At 57.9% G+C, this 24595-nt stretch overlaps 5 protein-coding genes across 5 annotated transcripts; 2 read left to right on the top strand and 3 right to left on the bottom strand.

Moving 5' to 3' along the window:
- Positions 1-1798: 1798 nt before the first annotated feature.
- POLDIP2 (DNA polymerase delta interacting protein 2) lies at positions 1799-9427 on the bottom strand (the record flags this gene model as incomplete). Its single annotated transcript, XM_082008529.1, has 11 exons — positions 1799-1913; positions 3464-3543; positions 3950-4075; positions 4261-4287; positions 5296-5432; positions 5670-5777; positions 6383-6458; positions 6960-7056; positions 7884-7981; positions 8665-8746; positions 9258-9427. 11 exons carry the CDS (start codon positions 9425-9427, stop codon positions 1799-1801), a joined length of 1116 nt encoding a protein of 371 aa, XP_081864655.1.
- Positions 9428-9588: 161 nt separating this feature from the next.
- Positions 9589-11942, top strand: VMA12 (vacuolar ATPase assembly factor VMA12; the record flags this gene model as incomplete). The annotated part of the gene is made up of 6 exons (XM_082008473.1): positions 9589-9760; positions 9837-9910; positions 9985-10074; positions 11245-11281; positions 11620-11732; positions 11847-11942. 6 exons carry the CDS (start codon positions 9589-9591, stop codon positions 11940-11942), a joined length of 582 nt encoding a protein of 193 aa, XP_081864599.1.
- Positions 11943-13198: 1256 nt separating this feature from the next.
- Positions 13199-13880, bottom strand: SEBOX (SEBOX homeobox; the record flags this gene model as incomplete). Its single annotated transcript, XM_082008407.1, has 2 exons — positions 13199-13441; positions 13566-13880. 2 exons carry the CDS (start codon positions 13878-13880, stop codon positions 13199-13201), a joined length of 558 nt encoding a protein of 185 aa, XP_081864533.1.
- A 568-nt stretch (positions 13881-14448) lies between these two features.
- Positions 14449-19070, top strand: KIF12 (kinesin family member 12; the record flags this gene model as incomplete). Its single annotated transcript, XM_082008742.1, is given in 18 exon segments — positions 14449-14528; positions 14866-14931; positions 15066-15144; positions 15220-15341; positions 15512-15587; positions 15726-15860; positions 15944-16079; positions 16313-16404; positions 16648-16783; positions 16874-16992; positions 17123-17227; positions 17307-17596; positions 17780-17963; positions 18072-18155; positions 18229-18365; positions 18485-18635; positions 18637-18900; positions 18903-19070. Coding segments are annotated over 18 exon segments (2424 nt in total).
- VTN (vitronectin) lies at positions 19061-22530 on the bottom strand. Its single transcript, XM_082008779.1, has 8 exons — positions 22455-22530; positions 21856-21975; positions 21218-21535; positions 20972-21111; positions 20540-20696; positions 20248-20397; positions 19432-19704; positions 19061-19225 (listed from the first exon to the last, which is right to left on the bottom strand). Exons 1-8 carry the CDS (start codon positions 22513-22515, stop codon positions 19107-19109), a joined length of 1338 nt encoding a protein of 445 aa, XP_081864905.1. The 5' UTR covers positions 22516-22530; the 3' UTR covers positions 19061-19106.
- Positions 22531-24595: the final 2065 nt, after the last annotated feature.

Here is a 24595-nt window from a genome sequence, read left to right as displayed (position 1 = left end):
GGAAAAAGCAGGTTCCTACAGGTCCCTGCTTCCTCTGAATGCGAGGTGTCACCCCCTCCCTTTTCCTCCTGCAACTAAATCAGTGTGACAGTGGCAACGTGAAGTTGTCAGCTGTGGCCTGTTCTTTACAGATCCTTTTCTACCCCTAAAAGCAGGCTGGCTGGCTAAACCTTTGAACTCCAAAAGCAATGTAGATAGCACGTCCTACCTGAAAGGAAGACATAAGATTAAGAGACTGGTGACAGATAAACATTGTTTAAGCAGTAGTAATGAAGTCTTTCTATACAGGTATCCACTGGCTGCAGGACAGCATGCGAGTCTCTCCCACTGTCATTTCTGAAGGCTGCTTTGTCCATCAGCCAAGATGGACCAGCACTGCCTTGCAGAGCCAAATGCAAAGAGGCTGCTCAGAGAGGACTTGAAGGAAAAGGGGATAATTGGGACACTTCTGAATCAAGAAAAACAAGTCCTGTGAGTTCATTACACCTTGTCATTTAAGCAAGACCAGGGAAAGTAAAAAGGTTTGAAACTTTCTGCCTAGGGCTCCCATCACAAAGCCAGCTACCTCTGCCCCTGTGAGTCACCCGTTAAGTCTGGCCTCAGAAACCCAGAGACAGCCAGAAGAGACCCACCAAGGAGGCAGGTGCCGAGAGCCACTCTGGCTTGTAAAAGAGCTAATGCCTGATTTGCACTGTGGACCAGGCCCTTCACGTGTAAAAGCAAAATTTCCACAAATCCATACGTCGTAAACTTAAGAGATATTTTGCTGACCTGTGTGGTTCTGCAGGGCCCTCCGCACAGACTACCAAAAAAAAAAAAAAAAAAAAAATCACAACCCGCCAAGCAAGCAGGAGCAGAAAGCCAAGCACTACCTCACTGTGGCTGACAGCACTGCAGGTTAAAACAAGCTCTTCCTGCCAAAGCAGAAACTACCAAGGAAATATGGTTAAAGCCGCAGCATGAGCAGTGAAGTATCCTCCAGCAGTTGAGACGCACATCCCTGCAGCAAGGCAAGCCCTTGCAGGGGGAGAGCCCCCTTCAGCAATCCCGTACGATCACAACGTGCAGCCCAGTGCTCTGTGCGCACAAGGCAGAGTGGCAGCCTGCTCCGCACCACCTGCTAACCCACCTTCCCCCCTCTGCACTCTCTTCTCTTGACAAAACAGGCTTCGCGTTGCTCCAGTGCACAGCCCAGACAAACTGTGCAACCAAGAGCGGAACTCACAGGCTGCTCCGCCACACACTGGCTAAATCCCAGAAAGCAGCTTCGTTGCAGGAAGGCTGAGCTTACATTCCTGCTCCCTAAAACATCCTCACTGCTGCTTTCTGAAGCAGCAAGAAGTCTGAGCTGACACTGCTTTGCACATGGGAGAGGGGGAGCAACAAGCCGGGGCAGGCTGCATGCAAAGCGTAGGCCTTCGTTCATAAAGGAAGACTGGTTGCAACTGGAAGGGCCAGTTTATTAGAGAAACCTCACATTGCAGAGAATTCACAACACATTGGAAAGGGTCCAGGCCTGCTGAGGTGGTCAGTCTTCTGCAGCAGCACAGATCTACGTCCCCCAGTTCCAACCCCAGCAGGTGCCACAAAGGAAAGGGTTAACTGTAACACAGCTTATGTTTACAAGCAGCCTGAGAGCGCCAGTATTAAAGTTCAAAAAAGCCTCCCCGTCAGACAACAGTTAAAACAAAAATGGTTTAAAATGTTTAAAAGCTCCATGTTCTTGGCTGCAGCATAATGGGGAGGCAAAGGTCTACAACACACACGGGTCTCTGTGGGTCTCGGCACTTGGTCTGCTCTACCAGTGAAGGCCGGAGGGGGGGGTCTTCTCATCTTTGTTGCTTTCCAGAGAAAAGGGTGGGATTCGGACATCAAAGTGGGAGCCATCAGGCCTCTCAAATCGAAAAGTACCCCTGCAAAATAATGGCAGAGATCACGCTAAGGCCAGGGACAAAACACAGCTAGGAATCATCAGCTAAAAGGTAAGACATGAGCTCTTCCATATCCTGCTGCATTTGCAAGGCCAGTCCAGCAGCAAGTAAATCGGTTCAGCAGCAAGGACATCTGCCTGCCAAGATGACTCATTTATTGGAAGACTCCTGGGTGGTTTACATCACATCTCTAATATACATTTCCTGAATAAAGATGTCATGATTGGAGCCTCGAGGAGATAAGTGCACCCCACGCAACTGCAGCAGTGTTTACCTAACTCCCACCCCACAGGAGACAGAAACATCTGAGCTATTTTTACAAACTCATTACGTGTAAATTCAGATTTGTATTTCTTGGCAGAAGCTCCACTGGGTAAGAAATCTGCGACAATATGAAATCCCACCAGAGATGTAATTTGGAATAGCTTCTGCTTTGCATTTCAGAAAGGGCATTTCAGAACTGAATCTGCCTCTCCTTGTACAAACAAAGAATTGACTTACTGCCCTGAACTACAGACAACTGTACTGCAGAACATGACATGGGCAAGAGGATTGTGGAGGTAAACTAACAGGTTCTTATGATGAAGAGGACACAGTCAAACACCAGAAGCCAAGCTGAGTAGTTTCTGAGCTGCAGAACCTTTGTGTGTCTCTTCAGTGTGCATGCAGAGAGGAAAAAAACTACTGAACAAGTTGGTTTTACTCCCTGGGGCATGCATTCAGGCAATTCAAAATGTTTAACATGGCAAACAAGGGTGTATCCTAGAGGCAAAAAGCTGCTCTCTTGCTTTACCCAACTCAAAGGAAGCTTAACTCTGAAATAGGTTTACTTAAAAATGCAAGCCAGAAAGACCTGTCATACAGAAGGCAAGAGGGCCGTGCATTTCTTGTCCACACTGACACTAAATGTGCTAACCCAGCTGAAATGCAAAACAGAGGGAAACTGCTTTAGCCCAGTGGCACAGGAAAAGAACTCAGCTCAGCACTTTCCTACCTGCACCTACACAAGAAGGGACTTGGACACCAGTTAGACTGAAAGCCTTATCTGGCCTAAACTGGGAATAACCCCATGTGCCAATTCCTTGTGGACACAGAACTTCACTCGGGGACAGAATCAAAGCCCAGTCCTCTCCAAAGAGAGAGGACGCGAGTGCACACATCCCTGCTGCCTAGGGAAACACCAGCATGAAGCCTTGCCTCTTGCACCAAGGACTGAAAGGGACAGAAACAGAGTATAGCAGAAGATGACAGAGAACTGCTTCATGTCTTTTCAAATCCAGTCTAGCACAGACCAGAGGAGGAGGATAAATTAGCCTGGAACCTCTCTTGGTTCAGAGAATCAACAGATCTTCTTAAGACTAATGGGCATACTGCTGTAGAGAAGCTCATAAAAATTTTAACTATCAAATATGTCCGGTCCAGTCCACTTCCACCCACCTTTCAGCCATAACTCCAGACTGCAAATTGCATCCCAGCTCAGCACTGTGGGGTCCTACATCTAAACCACTACCGCAGTAATAAGTGCTTCTTACCACATGTGACCACTGGATGCCTGCAGAGAGACGTGACTGCTGTACTGAAATGCCGGCTGCTCTTTGGATAAAACTGGCTCCTGAGAAGACGAGACCACTCTGCATCAGCAACAGATCTTAACATTTCTCCACAGACAGGCATCAACAGGAAATTTACATAGCGAAAAGAAAAACAGAGACCCACATCCGAGCATCGCTACCAATTACATGGCAAACAACTCGTCCAGTGAGTAGCATCAGAATCATGTATTATTCCAGATTTCCCATTACCAGTCATTTAGGATTAGTCTCTAATACTTGGTGTGAAGTTTCAGTTCATTCATACTAACAACAGTAGAAAAGCTCATGTAATTTTTTTTTTTCCATTGCCAATTTTTTATTCCATTTATTTCAGTTGCCCACTCAGCAACTTACTGGCAATTCAGCCCAAGCAAGATGACTCCAGCAAAGCACTGAGCTTCCCAAACAAAGCTACATGATACCTACCCTTCCTACAACGCCGCGGCCCCTGACCGTTTCCAAGGTGCCAGACAAGCTAAATATCCTCCAGTGCCGTTCTCGGAGTTGTACCACTTCGCTGTCAAGGTTCTCCAAGCGAATACAGTAGCGCCACTGGAGAGAAGACAGACTGCTATCAAGAACTGGAATCGGCTGCAAATAGCTGATAACCCATAGCTGATACTGGGAAACAGTTGCCAGGCAAGGGCTACTCTCCCTCAGAGCTTATCACATAGCAATAATGCCACAGCAAATAAACTCCTTCCCTTTAGCTGCTTCGTGAAACAAAAGGCACTTACCCAGTAGACATGGGAATTCTGGGCTTCCTGTCAAGAGAAACAAAAGACTTTAGCAGCTGCCCTTCAACGCTCAGCGCCAAAACCTCTTCAGCTGTCAGCACAGCCACAAGCACAGGGGCTCTCGCTCCATGCCAGATTGACGCAGACAACTCACATGAGCACAGAGACAGCTGCTCTCCGAAGCAGTCCATCAGTTACCGCCTGGCACTGGCTCTGCTCTAGACATGTAATCATGAGGTGGGAGATTTGCAAGGATCTCGTGACTACGGAGGGTTGATCTCCATGTTAATTACACACTTTCTACAGATCTAGAAACACCCGTTTCCTTGCCTTCAGGCACCTGTTTTTCTGACAAGGTTAGGACAAACATCAGTTGGGCTCCACAGAAGTTGCAAATCCACACCCCAACGTTCACCTGCCACAGCGCAGGCTCCCCAGCAGCTGTGCTCGCCTGGACTTGGAAATCAAACTGCTGCAGTAATTCCCAGCCCTCCCATGCAGAAGTCTATTGGAGCCTCATTATTTTGGATGGTCCACATGACGTTTTTTGACCACGGTTATCAGCTAAATCCAAAAGGCTTTAGCCAAGTCCACTAACCTACATTAAAGCCAGGAAACTGGTAGACACCCACAGCACCTCACCACTGGGCAGGATAACAGATATGTCTGCCGTTACGGGGCAGGTGGCTTTGGTGCCACCCGTTACGCACACACCCATCTGTGACTGAGGCAGTAAAGAACCAATTCACAAGCCTTCCTAAGTACCTTGCTAACACTGTTCTGCAGAACAGTATAGGGTATTTCCCATCCTACCAATAACAAGCAAAAGCCAAGCTGCCAGAGCTGTTCTCAAAAAATGTATGGCAAAACAGTTTCACATTCGTACCTCTGCTGAGCATAATGACAATGCAACTGTGATTTAAAAGTCATTTCTCCAGTAAGTAGAAGGTACCTTCAGTCAGTACTGATCTTAGAAGAAACATGCAGGTTAAACTGATCACAGAACTAATGCAGCGACACGCAACACAGACCTACCCTCATGCCCATATAGAAAGGGATAACTGTGACGCGGATGTTTTCTGTGGTTTCTCGGTGCACATCGGAGAGCTCTAGCCAGGGGTGGTTCTTCTCCTGCCATGCACACAGCGTATCCCTTGCTACAAAAGGTGGAACTGTGGGGAGAGAAAGATGAGAGTTTATGAGGAGAGGCATACCATAACTAGAGTGCTTTCCCTTCAAAGCAACTCCTTTCATATAGTTAGAAAAATTATTTAAAGAACTTCACTGTAACAAAACCCAAGCCACACCACAATTTTTACACCCCATCTAAGATGATGGGTTCTGTGTACTTGTTATAGAGTACCTCAAGGATCTGGCTCTGAAGAGTTCCCTCTGAAGCCAGAGGTTACCTTTTGTTTGGTCGTACATGAGAAACCTCTCAAAGAGCTCATGCTGGATGGGCACTTGATCAGTGGAGCTGTAGGGAAGGATATCTTCATGGCTTACATAGTCTAAACCTGAAAAAGAAACCCAAAAGCCATTGAACTTCCACAGCAAAGAGAGCTCAGAAGTCTCCTGGCAGAGAAATGGACCACACTAGTGAGAAGGATTTTGGCAGCAGCAGCCGCCAAAGCGAACACCATGATTACAACGAAGAATGGAGAAAACAGGCCAGTAAAAACCCTTGGCAGCGTTCTCCTACGAGATTTCTCCACAGAATGATTTCTCTGATAAATACACACTGGCTGTGAAGTGACTGCACTGTCACAAAAGCACTTTGGGCAGGAAATGCACAGGACAAGAAGAGATCTAGCCGTCCTGGTAATAAAGTAACACAGCCCATATGGCAACAGGGTATGCAAATGGGATCTGTGTCTCAAGAGCACAAAGCAGGCATGCCCATGTCTGACCACAGAGTCTGCCCAACTTCCATCTAGGGCTTCACGTACTTCAGTCATTCTGTTGTTTCCAGCACAGCCCTAAACCACAGGGCAGATCCACTACAGGAGTATCCTGGAGGAACTGCTGCTTCACTGGCAGAAGTTGGCTGCTGGTGACTCTTCTGACCTTCCCCTCATGACAATCCACATCTCCACAGAGGTTACAGGTGCATTTTACTCACCTGGTATGGCATAGAGGGCTCTGCTGTCATCGTGATTTGCCAGGAACGTCACTGCTTCTGTCTGTGACCTCTGGGACTGAGAAAAAGGGAGGTTTATGTCTTTCTGTGTGGATTGCTGTGGGCCAGTTTCCAACCACATTTCAGTTTACTGTTGTGGTTTCTAAACCGTGTAACATTTATTTTATTTAACCAATTCAGCTCAGAACATCTCTCCTTTTAATTCCTCTAGATTAATTCTCCACTCAAACAAGTGAAGAGCATTTTCAGTGCTGCAACCCACACTCATAATGACCTGTATGCAACAGAGTAGGAATGCCAACAGGATGAGGAAGTGAGGTTGGAAAGGGGAAACATGATCCAGAAAAACATGATCCAGAAAATAGTGATATGACGATCCAGATTATCTTTCTCAGGGAAACTATGACTTGAAGAACAAATTTGTCCTAACATTCCAAACAATCCCATGGCAAAGACTCAAGTTGGCCATCATAGCCATTTTCTTTCAGTGCCCATCCACCTAAAGCATTCATACAGGAGAAAGTATTTGAGTTTCAATACCAGATTATTGGTTACTTACTATATGTGGACAATCCCGGGCATCTATTAGCACCTGATAGTAAGTATGCGTTTTGCCCTTGACCTCTTTGGAACCATGTCCTGCTGCATTCTCACTCCTAAAGAGAAAAGCACAGCACTGAGCTCAAGCACAGGATGGCAGCAAACTGTTGTTACCAGGACCAAGCACATTCACGATCATTTTTTTTTTTTTTTTAATACATTTCACAGTCTGGAATCATTCAATTCCATCCAAATTAAATTGATGTCAGCCACCCACACAGCAATAGATGAGCTGAGATGAGAATCAACAGTGTTTGCCACAGGCACAACAGCTCTGTTTTCAGACAACTCAGAAGTTCTTCCTGCTCAGTCCAGCCTCCTGTTTCGGGTAGGTATTTCTACTGCCATCCAATTCTCTCTATGCTTACCCTCCATTCCTTCCCGACTTCAAACGCACACTCGCCCAGCACACCTCCAACACAGGCCAGAGGGGAAATGGACAGCAGAGGGGAGAGAAGTGAACAGCAACTCAGTCCACAAGAGGGACGTACTTGGCCTAGTGCGTTAAAACCGGGGAGGCACCTGACAAATCCAGCTCACTGGCAATCTACAGAAGCAGCAGCCTGCAATTTTAACACAGGAGCCTAGGCTCAACTCAAAAATCAACACAACGGGTTTCTTTTAATAAAAAATGCCAGAAGCATTATTTTTTTTTTCCTTCACACACTCTCATCCTTCATATCTCCATCCTGTCTCTAATTAACCCAAAATTAACACTTATGCAATGTCTCTTCTTTCAGCACCTCTCTTCTAGTTTACATTCATGCAAAACAGACCCATACCATTGTCCTCCTTAAAAAGACTTGTTTACCCCAGCCAGTAAACTTGATACAACGTGTAAACATAACAGTACAACAGCATATAAGGCAGAACAAATCCTTACTTTTCTGTGACAGGAGAAGCCACATCTCGATCATAAAGCCTGGCTTGCCAGGGGAACAGGACTATTCCTCGATAGCCAAACACACTGTGAAGAAATAGCTGAAAAGAACAAATAATTGCATTTGAATACCCAGCAAGCTTTAATCAACTTAGATACAATGGAAAACATGAAGCCAAAAGCCCTTTTCTGATACTATTTAAAAAATCCTGCTAACGGAGGTATAACTAGAAACATTTAGAAAGACTATGAATGTGTGTGTGGGATGGGAATACAGGGGGAATCACCACTGTGTGAACCCAGAGCAGAAACAAAGAGGAACCATAAACAGTCTGGGACAAGAGAAGAAATTCATGTCATCTCTATCCCACAACAGTGAATGACTAAACCAGTAATAAAGTAATACAATGGCAGAAGTGCAAGAACGCAGCACTCAGGAACACAGAAAAAAGATCTGCGAGTCATAAACACAGAAACATGTTTAGTTGTTATTTCTCAAATTCAGTGATTATCTCTTCTGCTCCTAGAGGGAAAAAAACATTAAATAAGACCAGCAGAGCAAATGCCATTGTAGGAACAGTTGTGTCATGCTGCAGATTCTTATCAACTTGCTACTGTCAGACGACTGACAAACTGCAGACACAGCAGAGACAAGGAGCACCGAACTGTGAAACTTCTGGCCTTCTACTACAATGCAGCAGCCTCCTTATGGATAAATCAGTCGGCTACTGGATCTTTGTGGAACAAGCCTGCAGGGTCAGCTCTGCTCCCCGGAACCACTTACCTGACCAGTCTCGTATTTGCCATGCTGCTTCGGTGCCTCAAACACCCCCACAGTCTCCAGCACTTTGCCCTCTGGACGGTTTCTAGAAGCAGAGAAGTTGTTTGGTGGGGGTACAGGGGCAGAACCAGCCCCCGGGCCAGGGGGCACACAGCAACCAAGCCCCAGGAGCTGCCCCCAGTCCCATACCTCCCTCAGGTACCACACATCCATCGTGACAGCCCCACCAGATGCCAGGCATCCCAGTCACCCACCCCCTCCCCTGTCCCGCACCCTCTTCCCAACTGCCCTGGACACCCTCCGCCCAGTTACCCCTTTAGCCCACTCCCCTCCCCTCCCACATCCCTGCCCCAGCCACCCCGACAGCCCCCCAACTCCTTCCCAGTCTTCACCCAATGACCCAACAGCCCCCCAGCCCACCCCAAACACCCCCTCAGATCCCCTTACCCCACCCCCGAACACCCCCTCGCAGGCCCCCACGGCCTGCCTTCCCAACTCCCGACAACCCCTTCACACCTCAACCCGAGCCTCAACGCTCCCCAGCCCCTCCGGCCCAGTCCCCCCCTCACCACACGCCCGCCCCCCCCAGGCCTCACCGCGACGAGAGGTGCCGCCGCGGCGGCAGCAGCAGCGGGAGGGCCGCGGCTCCCCACGCGCCCAGGGGCCGCAGCCCGCGGGCCGGGGGCGGTTCCCAGAGCGGCAGCCCGCGAGCCCCGCACCGGCTCAGCGCCGCCGCCACGTACCGCCGCGCCGCGCAGCCCGTCATCCCGCGGCCGGGCCGACCCCGCCGCCAGCCCACAATGCACCGCGCACCCGCCTCCACCCCCTCCGCTTCCCGGCGGCCCGCGCGGGGAGGGCAGCGCCGCTCTAGTCCGCCACCGCGCTCTATGGCTCTCCGTGTCGCCTAGGTGACGGCGGCCGGGTAAGATGGCATCGGCGGTGCGGGCCGGGCGTCGGCTGCGGCAGGCGGCGGACAGCGGCGAGCTGGCGGGGCTGCCCGCTGGCCTGCGGGCCGAGTTGGAGGAGGCACTGGCCTCCGAAGGCGCCCTGGTGCCCTTCAGCCTGCTGCGGAAGCTGCACGCCGCGCTGCGGGAGGCAGGTAGGCCGCGCCGCCCCTGGCGCCACAGGCCGCGACCGGCCCGGCCGCCGTTAACCGTCCTGTCCTCCACCCGCAGGGTCCTCGCTGTACCTATACGAGCTCCTGGAAGGCAGCGAGATCGACCTGCCCGAGGTGCCGGTGCCCCCGCGGGTAGGTGAGGGCCGGGCACGGGCCGCGGGAGGCGGCGGCCCCCGGCCCTCATGGTGGCTCTGCCCTTCCCCCAGAACCCCGAGCTGGTGGCCCGGCTGGAGCGGATAAAAGCCAAGCTGGCCAACGACGAGTACCGGCGGATGACCCGCAACATCACCGGCCAGGTGAGGGGCCTACTGCATGGTCTGCTGTCAGAATTCATTCCTTAAAAGCATGGCCATTCATTAGCAACCTACAGAGAGCGAAGGAAATTTGCTCCCTAGAGTGAGTGCAGTACAGAGGGAACATGGGCAGGGACCTGAGGAGTACACACTGTAAATGCACGGGGACAACCGATACAGTGTTGAGGGCAGAGGTAGGACAGGGCTATGAGATACTGACTTTTGGGAACAGCTCGTTGTGCCAAAGATCTCAGGTTTTGATCTGGAAGACTGAGCACCTATGGTAAATGTTTTACTGGGAACATCTGTGCTGCCTTTTTCTGAACAGTTACATTTTTGTCATAGTTTTAAAATGAGATCATTCATGTCAAGTTAAAAGCTGAAAAAATCCAGGGTAATATTTGGACACTTGTTCTTTCTGAAGAGGAGCTGAGATCTTTTGGCACAGTGACAGTTGGGACAAGCCACCATCCCTTCCTGCTGTCATTCGTCATGATCCCATGCTGCCATTCCTCCTCCACACTGTATCTGGCATCCCTGTGCGTTTAAGTCCCTGCATGTATCTTCCTGTTGCGTTAACTCCTGTGGGAAGATCTGCTTTGCTCTCTGTCAACGTTAGCCACTTCACCTATGAACCAGAGTGGTTTTAGCAGAGCTGGGTAGTAATGACAGCAGCGTTCCTTCCAAACAGGGGAAAAGCAGCAGAGTATTCCCATATCTGTGTGCTTATCACATTCTTCCCTGCCTCCCCCCAGTATTCTGGTGCTTGAAATTGTGTAACCATGTCTGATTTGACAAAGAGCATGCAGAGCTTTGCAACATTGAGTTCTTGCCAGCTGCGTGAACACGGATGACAAGGTGAGACCCTCGAGTGTCTCTTAGAGACAAACGTGCAGCAGAGAACCCACATGCAAGAAAACACTCACACTCTGAGAAGAGTTTTGATTAGGAATGATCCCTTCTCAATGTCCTTGAATCAGACCACAAGCAAAAACCCAGAGGAACCCGGTCACTATGGAACTGCTCCTCCGCACCCCTCCTGCTGCCAGGGCCTCCCAGCAGCTCCCTGAACTTCTGAGTCTTAGGGACAGGACAGGGCGTTGGTGTTGCTTTTATTATGCAATTAACATTAAAACACAACGGATCACAAGTTGTTTTAATCCCTTCTTTTAGGAGATGAACGGGACATTGGCTGAATTTGGGAGACAAGGTGAGTGGCTGCCTGTCCTGCCGACAGCTGGCAGCGTGTACCTACAGGTCAGGCACGGGAACTGTCGCAGCGCTAGCTGTTGACATCAGGCAGCACTTTCCTCTCCAGGTGTCTCACCAGTAGGTTTTAGTGCACAAAATTGTTCCTCGAGTGAAGGGGCAGCCTGTTGGTCATTCTTATAAATATTTCTGGAGGCATAAAGCATGTGAATCCTCCAGTATTCCTGTGGCCCAGCTGAGGCAGCCCTAGGCAGGCTCCGTTAGCAGGATTGCAGTTTGTCCCCAGCCCTGTTCTCCAAGCCTTACCTAAAAGCAGTCGTCTTTCTCCTTCCTCTCCAGTTCGCTCTGTTAAAGCCGTTGTCATCACCATATTCAACTTCATTGTCACTGTGGTGGCCGCCTTCGCCTGCACGTACCTGGGCAGCCAGTACATCTTCATGGAGACCGCGGCGGTGAGTGAGCCCGCCGTCTCGGAGCACGCTTGCGGCGTACCCTGTGCCGGCCAGGCAGGAGTGGCAGCTCTACGGCACGCACAGGGTCCCTTATCTCTCTTTTTGTGTCCCCAGCGCGTCCTGTCAGCGGTAATCGTGGCCTCAGTGGTTGGCTTGGCCGAGCTGTACGTAATGGTGCGGACCCTTGAAGGGGACCTTGGGAAACTGTAATCACACACGTCCCTGTGAACTGCGTCCCTCATGCTGGAGGCTTTTGCCTTCCCCAGGAGTCATTAATTTGGGGCAGGTTTATCTTCTACCATCTGTACCTGCTCCTGCTACCGGGAGGACTGCTGCATTCCTCAGGCCTCGTCCTTTGCTTCCCGCTCCTTAATGTTCCTGAAACGAATCATGGATTAAAAATCCCACAACTGCAGAACAGTCTTCTGTGGACTCTCACCGCCCTGGCACAGAGAGGACATTAGCTCCCCACCTTCCTGTTCTCCTGTGAAGTTGCTGTCTTTTTATTCTGGAAGTAAATAACAGTGTGGGTTTGCGTCCTTCTTCCTGCCTGACGGGAGATGGCTGTTGCTATGCGCGACGCCAACCTGTCATCTAAGACACCTCAGAGAGCCCTGAATCTCCCCTCTCCCTCTGCGTCCTGCTCCCACCAAAACCTGTCTTTGCCTGCCAGTGCTGCTCCTGCCTGCTCCCTTGCCTGCTCTCAGGAGAACGTTCGTCCCTTGTGACCCACACAGCAGCACCCCACCCAGCTTGTGTTTGGAGGTGAGCCCTTTCCCCGCTCCGGTTCAGGACGATGACAGCATCCAGCGCAGCCACGCTGGGGTTGGCACGTGGCTCAACTTTGTCTGCAGCGGCTCAGCGTCCTCGTGCAGGGGCTGCCGCCTCTCCCGACCTGCGGCCTGCGGCTGTCGTGGGGTGCATGGTTCTACTTCCCCTGCCAAAAGGGTGCCCAGTTTCTGTGGGTGGGGAGGGGAAGCACCTCGACACAGAGCCCGGGGGCTTCTTGGGTGCTGCGGAACAGCGAGCGGAGCCAGCTGGGTGCACCCACAATCCCGTGGTGAGGAGGGGGCACTGAGGTTGGCCCCGACCTGGACACCTGCTGGCTGGGCAGCCTGCCAGAGCCAGACACGGTGATTAATGCTCTGATGGCAGCTAAGCCCCTCTGCAAACACGCTTTAATATCCGATACGGGGAGATCTGCCGGCACCTGCGAACGTGCCTGCGGATTAGGGGCGGCCGCGCCACAATCATCCGCGGATACGGCCTCAGATTAAGGTATTTTTTTCCAAAAGATTAGTCGGTATTAGGGGGCTGACGGGGGGCTGGCCCCGCCATGGCTGCACCGGCATTTGGGATATTGGATGACATCCTCAGGACCTTTGGGACCGGTGGTAATTCCACACCCTAATGAAATTGCGGTGCTAAGCCAGGGGTCCCTGGTGCTGGGGGTCCCCCCACCATGGCTATGGCTCGCCCAGGTTGGCGATGGCCGCGTTGTAGATGAGGTCGGAGATGGAGCCCAGCGAGGTGGGGAGGCCCGGAGCAGGGCTGCGGGCTCCCGGCGGCGGCAGAGCGGGGGCCGGGCCCGGGGGGGTGCTGTCGGGGGGTGCGGTGGGGGGACCCCGCTCTCCAGGCGGCGGCAGCTGCGGCGGCGGCTCCGGTTTGGCGCTGCGGATCCTGCGGGCACGGCGGTTCTGGAACCAGACCTGGACCAGGCGGGGGGGGGGACGTGAGGCACCGCCGGCGGCCCGACAGGGCGGCCCCGCGGAGGAGGGGGGGGGGTCCCGGCCCCGGGAAGGAGGGACGTGGGGGGGTCCCGTCCGCGCTCACCTGAATCTTGGCCTCGGGCAGCTGGGTGAGCTCGGCCAGGCGCTCCCGGGTGGCGATGTCGGGGTAGGGCACGGCGGCGAAGGCCCGCTCCAGCTCCGTCAGCTGCCCCCGGCTGAAGGTGGTCCGCCGCCGCTTCCGCGGCCCCCCCGGGCAGGGGCGCGGCCCCCCCGGGCAGGGGCACGGCCCCCCCGGGCAGGGGCACGGCCCCGGGGCGCGGCCCCCCCCCGTCGCCCGCCCGCCGCCCGGCCCGCCCGCCCCGTCGGGGAAGCGGAGCAGCGGCTGGGGGGCGCGGGAGGTGCCCGGGGCAGCGCTCATCCTGCCCGGCTCCCCCGGCCCCGCCGCCGCCGCCCCGGCTTTTATCCCCCTCGGCCCCCCCACGGCGGGCTGGGACCGCCCCAGCAGGCGGCACTGCCCCCCCCCCCCAGCCCGTCCCCGGCGGCTCCTGGGGCCGGTCCCCGCTCCGCGGTCCCCCGACGGCAGCGCCCCGGCACCCCCTGGGACCGGTAACCCCACCAGCTGCCCGTGCTCGTCCTGCCCCGCCGTCGAGGCACGGTGGGGCCCGTGCGGCTCCCGGGGCTCAGAGTGGGCTCGCGGCGGGGGGCGGGGGGCGGGGCCCGTGTGTCGGTCAGGGACCCCCAGCAGGTGCCGGAGCCCGGGGCCTCCTGCGCCCCTTCCCCGGCTCCCAGGGCCGAGGGGCCACCGCCTGCCCCCCTCCCTGCCGTGCGGCGGCTGCTCTCCCGCGGGGCTGGCACCGGCCGATGTCAATGTTTAACCGGAGCGGTCGTACCTGTTGTGCGGGGCAGCCCGAGCCGGCTGGTGGTGGCTCCTGCCGGGACCAGGCAGGCGCTGCGGGCAGCCGGAGTGAGGGGTACCTGGGGGGCGAATGGAGTCGGACGGGGAGCGGGGCTGGGAGCCCCAGCTGGGCAGACGGCCCAAAGCGCTCCCACGGGGCCAGGAGAGACCGTAAGTCAGCAAGGAGCTGGAGAGGACAGAGGCCACCCCGTCCTGGGGCAGGCAGGGCCTGGGTAGTGACCGCCCAGCCGACACAGCCCACCTGGGCAGCCGGTGGGGGGCTAGCACCCCAGAAAGGCTGGGGGTGGAGCACAGGACGGTCCCTCTGTGGGGAAATGGGGGGACGTTGCACTCTGTCCCCTGCCAGGCCCCAGGGAACAGCGGGGACGGGAGGACGGCACCTGCACAGTGTGACAGTGGGCCCCTCTGCCCCAGTTCCTGCGGTGTCCATGGGCAGGCCCCCCAGCAGGGGTGCACCCACCACCCCACTGCTCTCTGTTCCCCAAAGGAGCCCCAGCGAGAAATTGGAGGACCCCGTGGTGGGCAGAGAGACGAGCCTGAGAGTGGTGCTGAGGTAAGAGGGGACAGGAAGGGCTCGGGCACGCGGCGGGGACCCTCCAGCCCAGGGCAAGGTCACAGCGGGGCTCCCCAGGGTCCCCATGCAGCGACACCTCTGTGTCCCCCTCCATCCCACCCCCCCGCCATTAGGGTTCGGCCACTGACCAGCATGGAGATGCGGCGAGGTGACCGGCAGGTTGTGCACAGCCTTGGCGACGGCACCGTCCACGTAAGTGGCACCTCCCTGCCAGGGGGCCTGGGGAGGCGGAGGCACCCCCTGAGCCGCTGCCATCCCCACACCCAGGTGAGCGCAGCCAGGCACGATGCCACCTTCAGGTTCAGCGCCGTGTTTGATGCGGGCGCCTCGCAGGAGGCCGTGTTTGAGGGCAGCGGGATGAGGCAGCTGGTAGAGCTGGCGATAGATGGGTGAGTCCTGGCAAGCCCCTGCGGACCCCGGCCCTCCAGCTCACCCCGCGCCCGCTGCACTGCACCCGTCCAGGCCTCGCCAGTGGGTCTGCATTGCCAGGGCCGTGCCAGGAGATGGCATCTCTGTGCCACTGCCCGGGGCCATGCCTGAGGCTCAGCTTCTTCCCCAGCTTCTCCTGCACCGTCTTTGCCTTTGGGCAGACCGGCTCAGGGAAGACGTACACCCTGATGGGACCCCTCGCCCAGGTACCATGCTGTCCCCCCCACCTGACCTGATCATGGTGGTGGGATGGGCTCTTCTTACCTGGTCATGGGTGCCAGGGTGGTGGGAGTAGGTGGGTGCCCGACGCAATGTGACCGCTCAACCTCCAGACGTCTCCGCAGAGCAAGGACCAGCCCGCGGCCCCGAGTCTGCTGGGGCTGATGCAGAGGTCCTTCGCCTGCCTCCTGGAGCAGAGCCGGAGCTGCAGCACTGGCCTGGCTCTCAGTGCCTCCTACCTGGAGATCTACAACGAGCAGGTAAGCGCTCACCCGGCCGCCCAGCCCAGCCAGGCACTGCTGGCACCCTGTGCCACCCACCCTCCCTGCACCATACCCCCCAGGTCCGGGACCTGCTGAGCCCGGGGCCGCCGTGTGCTCTGCCCCTGCGGTGGAGCAAAAGCCGCGGCTTCTATGTGGAGAACCAGCTCAGCGTGGATTTCGAGAGCCTGGAGGCCATCACCGACCTGCTCCTGCAAGGTACTGAGTCACGGGCGCAGGGCTGGGGCATGTTCAGGGGGTGCCAGACCCCATATGGGGGGATTCAGCTCCCCGCAGACCATTCCCAGGACTGGTGGGGCTCCGACAGCCACCAAGAGGGGCAGCTCCCTGTCCTGCCACAGAGCCCAGACAGGCTTATCTCTGGCAACGGGTGCTGTGCCAGGGCGTGGGGCGCTGTGCCCCCCTGCAGCTCTCAATCCCACCCTGGGCAGGATCCCAGAGGCGACGGACCTCGGCACACGCCCTCAACAGGCACTCGAGCCGCAGCCACGCTCTTCTGACCATCCACGTCCGCAGCCGGGCCGTGAGCACATGTCCTGCTCCAGGGACATGGGGGAGGGCTTAGGGAGGGGGGCAGAGCTCTTTGTGGGGGTGCAAACAGCCCCAGGGTGGGGGGTCATGTCCTCCTCCCCAAGGATGCGTTGGTGGGGCTGGGGCGAGCAGCAGGGAGCCAGATGCCAGACCCAGGAGTTGGGACAGTGCTGTGCGCCATGGGGAAGGGGTGATGTGGGGCCAGAGCACCACCCTCACACCACAGGTCCCCCAGCCCAGCGCCTGCCCCAGCAAGCAGGGCACGCTGTGCTTCGTGGACCTGGCCGGCAGCGAGCGGGTGAAGGAGACCGGCTCCAGTGGGGAACTCTCCGTGGAGGCCAACAACATCAACCGGAGCCTCCTGGCACTGGGTAAGAGTCAGACACCCCCCCCAATAGGAGCACGAGCTGCTGGTCCCCGTCAGAGCCCTGTTGCACCCTCTGTGGCTCATCCTCCGGCAGGACACTGCATCTCCCTGTTGGCCAAACCCCGAGGGAAGCGGACGCACATCCCCTACCGGGACAGCAAGCTGACCCGGCTGCTGGCCCGCTCCCTGGGCGGCTCGGGCGTCACCCTGATGGTACGTGCATGGAGGAGGCTGGGCAAAGGGCACATGGAGCCGCAGGGTCTCACCTTGTGGAGGGGAAGGCTGAAGGGGGACGGGTGACCCCCTGGCCGGTAGCTCACCTGCAGCTCTTCCTCATTGGCAGGTTGCCTGCATCTCCCCGTCCTCGCGCTGCCTGTCGGAGACGCTGAGCACGCTGCACTACGCCAGCCGGGCCCGGAGGGTCACCACCAGGCCCCTCGCCAACAGGGTATGGCAGGCAGGGGCTGCAGGCAGGGTGCTCTGCCCCACTGCTGGGACCCCCCTGAGCCACCTCGTCATGCTTCCAGATATCCCGGGAGAAGCTGCTGCAAACCTTGGAGGAAGAAATCCAGGTGCTGCAGCTGGAAAACCTCTCCCTGCGTCAGCAGCTGAGCTTGTCCAGGGTGCCAACGAGGAGCACAGAGGTCCCAGGGACCCCCCCAAGGGTGGGGGCATGGCCGGGCTGGGGTTGCAGGTACGGCCCTGCAGGGCTACATCGCTTCCCTCTCGAAGGGCAGCTCCCGTCAGAGGGAGCCCCAGCCTGGCCCAGCCTCTACGGCCTCCTGCGGGACTTCGTGGTGGAGAACGAGCAGCTGAGGTATGGGGGCCATGCACAGGACCCACGAGCAGGGGCCCAAGGAGCTGGCAGGGCAGGCGGAGCCCCCAGCCAGGCAGCACCCTGTGTCAGCCAGCCTCTCCAGGGACTCCCTGGGGCCGCGCAAGGCTCAGAGGTTAGCTGGAGGCTGCCGATGCCCTGCCCCGCTCCCCTGCTGCTCCCCAGGCAGCCCGGGCTGTCCCCAGACCCCGGTGGTGACATCCCAGCCAGCTCGTTCCGCAGAGCCACCCGCAGCTCCTGTGACAGCCAGCCCCTGCTCCGGAGTGCCTGCACCCTCCGTGTACCCCCTGGCCACCCTGCGAGGCTCCGGCAGCCCAACACAACACCTGCCTCCGGCCCCCGGCTGCCGGTGAGCGTGGGGGGCCCTGGGCTCCACGGGCATCCCCATGTGGGGCTGTGCCCATGGCAGGGTGAGGATGCATGAACCACCCGCCCGCTGCTCTCTTCCCTCTTGCAGAAGCTGCCTCCTACCTCTGGCCGCCCCAGCTGCCCGGGGTGCCCCCAGTGCTGCCCCGGGCCAGCCGATGCCATCATGTCCCAGGTATGGTCCTGAGGGGTCTCTTCGGAGGGAGGTGGCGCAGCACAGCAGCCTGACTGCTCTGCTTACCCCCCAGGCACTGCCAGGGCCCCCTGCACCGCAGCTGGTCCCTGCTGAGGGAAGCACCAGCATCTGGCCACCGGGCCAGGAGGATGCGGCTCTGCCTGGCTCCCGTCAGCTTCCTGGGCACCCTCAGCCACACCAGGCGAAGCGGTGAGTGCCAGGGTCTGAGGCTGCCCCCGGGCATCCGCTGCAGCTCAGGAAGCCCCTGGGGTTAAGGGGGGGGTTGTTGGGGCAGTGGGTCGGGGTTTGTTCATGTGTCCTCACACCAGGAGCCAGGGCAGGAGCAGGAGCTCGTCTCAGCGGCACCCGCTCCCCCAGGAGCTGCCAGGCCCCGAGCGCTGTCCCAGTCCCGAGGGAAGGGTCATCCCTTCCGCACCACCATGGCCGGGATTGCTGGAGCCGAGAGGTGAGCAGGGTGGCTGGGGGGTCACTGGGCAGTGCCTTGGATGGGGTCCCTCAGGGTTGGCCACCCCTTCCGAACCCAGCCCCTCGAGCATGGGGCTGTGGCCCTGATGCTGGGGACACCGGAGACCTGACCCCACTGGCTCCCGGCTGGCAGCCGCCGGCACCGTCCCTCTCTTCCAGTGGGAAGAGGCACCGGACTGGCTGGCAGAGCAGATCTGAGCAGCCACAGCCACAGCCGCACCGTGGACGGGGCCAGCAGCGGGCATCTGGCACAGCCCACGCACAGTTATTACACCTGGGGGGACAACCACAGCCTTCGGGGGCATGGGGATTTCAGACTACAAGGACTGCGCAGACCACTGGATGGATGGACGGAGGGACGGACGGACAGACGGACAGACAGGGCTCTCCAGCCGGCACGGCACTCCCAGTTTATTTCTCTCTAGCTAGGGGCTGTGCTGCCGGGTGGCTCCAGGGGGTTCCCTCTCAGGTGCTCGCCTCCCCGGGCTGAGGGCAGTCCAGCCAGTACTGGGCGATGGAGCGCGGGTAGCGGGGCTGCACCAGGTCCACGCGTTTGGTGCGCAGGTTGACGCGGTAGTACTTGTCTGGGAGGAAGGGGAGATGGCTGTCAGGACTGCCCGTGGGGCAAAGCTGCGGGGACCTGCCAGCCCTCACTGCCAGCCCCCAGCACCTTCCCAGTGCGTCCTGGAGCTTGGGGACATCACAGAGCAAAAGGAGACCTCCCCCTGCCCCGGCAGCGCTGGGGGTCCCGATCCCACATCTCTCCTAGATCCTGCTGCCCCAGACTCACCTCCTACAAAGAAATAGACGCTCTGGAGGGTCTCACACTGGGAGCCCGACAGCCAGTGGCTTTCAACACCTGCGGAGTCGGAGTCGTTTTGCAGCCAGCTCCAGAAACCCAAATTCAGTGACCGGTGGTTCTTGTACCTCTTGCGCTGGCGGCGAGACTTCCTCCTCCGGGGCTGCTGGGAGGCCACGTAGATCCTGCCGGCCATGGCAGCATCCAGCCGGCTGGGCACCCCCCGCCAGTCTTTGCTGATGTACCGCGGGCTGCTCGCCCCAGCTGGCAAAAAGGCAGAGGGAGAGTTAGAGGGGCAGCAATGTATGGGGGTGAGCTGAGCCCAACCCCACAGAGAGCCCCCAGCACCGCTCTGAGACCCACAGGGATGCTCCAAATGGTCCCAGCCTGGATGGGATGCGTGACGGGGACATGGGCCAGGCAAAGCTGGGAGCAGCCCTTTGCCCCTTGCTTGGCTGGGATCAGCCCTGCTGCTGCTGAGCTCCCATCTCCTCCTCTCCATCTTTCATTTCTCTTGCCCAGAGCTGGGGTTTTCCTATGGCACCTCCAGCTCCAGTGGGAATAAAGAGTCCCCAGCAGCGACGCTGTGGTGCAAGGTGGCTGGTGATGGGCTCGGTGGTGCAGGGCATGAGGGCTGCAGAGGGTGGGATTTGGGCTGCTGTGGGAGATGCACCCATGGTGTAGGGGGGTTCCTCTGCATGGCTGGGGCTCTCCTCCCTGGGTGCTTGCACCCCTTTCACCCCATCGGTGCAGCATATAATGGCACCCACCACCAGCCCTTTCCCCCAGGGCTGTCCCAGCCCTTACTCATCCTGCCACCGAAGAGGATCTGGAAGACGTCCTCCCAGCTGTCACGGTTCATGAAGGCGTAGTGGTTGAACACCATCGAGGGGGAGGACTTCTCGCAGTCAGCCTGCGTGGGCTGGTGGGCGAAGTCGTAGGACCAGTAGAACTTGTCTAGGAGAGGATGGGCATTAGCAGGGGAGACCCACAGGAGGGGGAGCAGCAGCTAGAGGCAGTGGGGTGCCCAGATGCCATGTCCTGCCCTCAGCCACCGGTGCCGGGCTCTGCCTGGGAGCGGGGGGGCTGCACCCCTTACCCTTGAAGAAATAGACTCTCTCATTGCCGTGGTAGCTGTGTGCGGGGAGGGCGAAGGCTGCATCGATGTTGTTCGGGATGCCTTCAAAGCCCTCGGAGATGTCGCGTGGGTACCCAGGGTCCAGGGCTCCATCATCAAAGCGCCAGTACTGGCTGCCCTGGGGAGTGCAGGACAGAGCGGGGGTCAGGAGGCTGGGGGCAGCATCCCCCAGGCGTGGGTCTGCTGTGGGGAGCAAGCAGATGCTGCGAAGCCCCATGGTGAGGCTGTGGCTGCCTGGGGCCCCAGGCAGCCACAGGGGTTTGGGGATATCTGGCAGCCACTGTGTGTGTGTGTGTGTGCACAGAGGGTGGCAGGGTGGGGACAGGGTGGGTTGGGGGGCTGTGCCAGCTGCCCCGGGAGCACCCCCAGCCCTGCAGCCACGCTCCTGCCCACCTTGAACAAGTAAGTCTTGCCCTGGCAGTTGATGCGCGTGAAGGCTGCATCGATGGGGCCCTCGATGCCCCAAACATCGCTGATGAGCTTGGGGTAGCCGGGCCGCACGCTCGTCTCGTCCAGCTCGTAGAAGTACTTCCCTGGGGAGAGAGGGGAGGTGGGAGCAGCAGGAGGGACCGTGGCCACCGGTGCAGGGTGACAGTGTGGCAGCGTGTCCCGTGCGCCCGGGAAAGGCCCCGGAGGTACCTCGGAAAGCATAAAGGGAGCCGTTCTTCAGGTCAGTGAAAGCATCAAAAGGTTTCCTGCTGCACAGCTCCTCGGGCTCCTCCTTGGGGTCCTGCTCCTCGAACCCATCCAGCGTGGTGCTGGGCACTTCCTCCACAGGTGTCTCTGTCAGCGTCTCTTTGGAGCCCGGCTTGCTCTCCAGTGTGGGCTGCGCTGGCAACAGGGATGTGGGCAGTTCTGTGGGGGGTGCCTCGGTGCCTTCTACTGTGACGAAGTTGACGGTGAGGTTGTAGTCGAGGTAGTCATCCTCCGGCAAGGCGAACACATCTCCCCGGGTCACTGTGGGAGGGAGCAGGTTGGTTCCAGGGAGCCCTGGGCGTCTCCCATGGGCTCTGGGTGTGGGAGCCACTTGCTCCCAGACAATACGGATTGGCACGGACCCCCGGAGCCCCACGCCGTGGGGCACCCAGCCGGCTGCTGAAAACCCCTGGTGCTGCAGCACCCCAAGCACCAAATCCTGGCGCTGACTTCACCCTGCGGACACAGGTGGGTGCAGACCTGACCCAGCACGGACACCTCTGAGCCCCCGCAGTGTCAGGCACCCACGGTCACCCCGGCAGCCCCTGCCCTGACTGGGAGAGCGGCCGCGGGACCAGTACCTTTGGCTTTGCAGGCAGTGGAGTAGTCGCTGCAGCAGCTCTGGTAGTACATGCAGAGGGTGTCACACTGGCACTTGCGCTGCGCGTCGAAGCCATCCTCGCAGCGGCCCACGCAGGAGTCTGCAAGAGCCGACGGTCAGTGCAGGAGGAGTAATGTGGGGTGGGCAGCGGGGCTGGCGCCTCCCTCCCGGCCCAGCCCCAGGGGTGAAAGCAAACATGGGCACGTCCCAGATGGTGGGATCCCACCTCTCTGTGGGCACCCCCACCCCCAGGGGCTACAGCGGCATCTCTGCCCGCTCCCACCCAGGTCCCACTGTGACGGGAGCCACAGACCAGGCTGTGCCAGGGTCCCAGCTCCACGCTGGCAGTCCAGCCCTAGGGTGGTGGGGGATTTGCCCAGGATACCACCAGCTCGCGTGTGCTGCCGGCTTGCCATCTCCCCATGCTGCAAGGTGTAGCTAACGTGGCCAGCCTGGCCCCCTCCTCACCCTGCCTGGGCTCCTCAGCCCCTCCATCAGCCCGGGAGCCACACTGGCTCCATCCCCACCCTGGCTGTGAGCTGGAGGGACCCAGCACGAGGCTGGCAGGTTCTGGCTCACCTTCAGCAGCACGGGCAGTGGTGAGCAGGGCCAGCACGACGATCGGGAAGAGCAGCCTCATCCTGGGCGGCCGGGAGCGCAGCCCTCCTGCGACTGTGCGGGCTGGAGCGCGGCTGCGGCCGGGGCCCCGGCATCCACTGTTTGCTCAGCCTGCCCCGGCGGGGGAAAGCAAACAGGCCAAGGTCAGAGCAGAGGGGAAAAGGGCAGAGACGCTCTCCCACCCAGCATCCCCCACAGCCCATGCTGAGCTGGGTGTGTGGGAGGGACAGGGCTCTCCATGTGTGCAGGCAGCTCCGAAAGCTGCTGGCCGAGCCTTTGCTGCGAGCAGCTTCCTGGCCAGGGTGCAGGTTGGGCAGCGGTTCAGAGACCAGGGGGGACAGCAGGCTAGGAACTAGGAACCAGTTTTGAGGTCCTGCCACACTTATTTCATAGCAAACCTCATGGTATTCAAGCCCCCAGCCTCCGTCTGAAGGGGAGGCCGTTTCCCAGTCTGGTCTCGACAAGACAAAATCCCTAACAAGAGGGGACAGGGGAGCAGTGCTCAGCAGGCAAAGGGAAAAGCCCTGGGCTTATGTTTGCCCAAAATGTCACCATTTTGGAGGACTTGCTGTTGGGATTTCAGCTTTCTCTACGTCAGCAAGGCTGGGAGCAGACCTGGGGAGCCCCAAGGCATGGCGGCTCGGGATGGGGCAGGTGCCACCTCTGTGCCTGGGGCCAGAGGTGAGCGGCCGTGAGGAGGGAGCGAGAGCAGGAGCCCTCTGCACTTTCACTGCAGTAGGCAAACAAAAGCCTGTGTATTTTGCTCCCATCATTCCCCTTCAACCAATCTTTTCAGTTACTAATTAATGTTGACTCAGCTCTTTCGGCAGCTCCTGATAACTCCGGGATATTTATTTAATCAAGGGCAAGGGCAAACCCACACGAGGCTATGGAGATATGGTCTCTGGCTGCCTCCGCTGGGGCAGGAGCTCCGTGGGGTCCGTCCCAGCCCCAGGGTGGGAGCAGCACAGCTCTGGGCTTTAATAGGTGACAGAAGATTTGGGGAGAGAAGAAACGGAGCAGGGTGCCTGCTTCTCCAGTGACCTTGCCTCTGCCAGGTGGGACACAGGCAGTTCCCGGCATCAGCTGCTCCCACCCTTGCCAGAAAGAGCTTTGATTTGGTGTTGAGAAAGGCATTTCCACCCAGAACTGAGGGCAGCCACCAGACATGGGCTGTTGGGGCAGGACTTCTGCAGCCCCTTTACCCCAATCCTTGCCCCCTGGGCTCAGCTATGGCAGGGCTGGTGGTGGCCCTGGGTGCAAGCACCAGCCCAGTGTTGCACTAAAGTTTCATCTCGTCCCTGTCGAATCAAGCCTGCGGGACAAGTGCCCTGAGAGGGCTCAGGCTTGCGGGAAGGCTGGGGGAGAAGTGCTGGGCTGTGTCTGAGCTGCTTTTGCTGATCGGCTGAGACAAAGCCGCTCTCTCCTGCTGCTCCGGGCTCCCGACCACCAGCAACCACAGATCCACCAAGGCTCAGCGAGCCCCTCCTTGGCTGCTGTGCTCAAAGCGTGGCAGGAGGAGACCCCAGGAGAGGGGCTGGTTCGGTATCGGGGTCCTGGGGAGCCCTTGCAGCTGGGGACTGAGCAGAGCCAGTGAGGATTGCTCAGGCGATGGGGCTGATCCCTCAGGGCAAGGCTGGGAGTCCCTGCCATTCTCAGAGCCCAGACTGCTAGTGCTGGAAAAAAAAAACCAAAGCAGAGCAAAACTAAAGCAAAGCAAAACAAAAGCAAAACAAAGCTCAGATCTCTGGGCTTGTCAGTACAAGCCTAAGGGAATGGTTTGAATTCTGTCCCCCCTCCAGGCAGCAGCCTTCTCCGAGGGAGCAAACCCCTCTGCTGTGCTGCCTTGCAACAGCCCGTATCATTACCCCTGCTTAAAAATAATTTATCGGGAAAATCCTTACTAGTTCTGCGCCGAGCCTCTGCTGCCGTACTGTGCCGCCCGGGTCGCCTTGTTTACCACCCTTCGTGGTGAGCTAATGTCTCTTTCCTCTGTCTGTCCCTGCGTAGTGGATTCAGAGAGGATTAAAAGCAACTCTGTCGCATCAAAACATCAACTTGAATTTAAGTCTCAGTCTGAGCTGGCAACAACCTGGTTTTGG

Source organism: Phaethon aethereus, assembly GCF_964289735.1.
Source record: "Phaethon aethereus genome assembly, chromosome: 19".
In the NCBI taxonomy this organism is placed as follows: Eukaryota; Metazoa; Chordata; class Aves; order Phaethontiformes; family Phaethontidae; genus Phaethon; species Phaethon aethereus.
The sequence above is the reverse complement of the archived record's forward strand: the minus strand, read 5'-3'. Positions and strand labels throughout refer to the sequence as shown.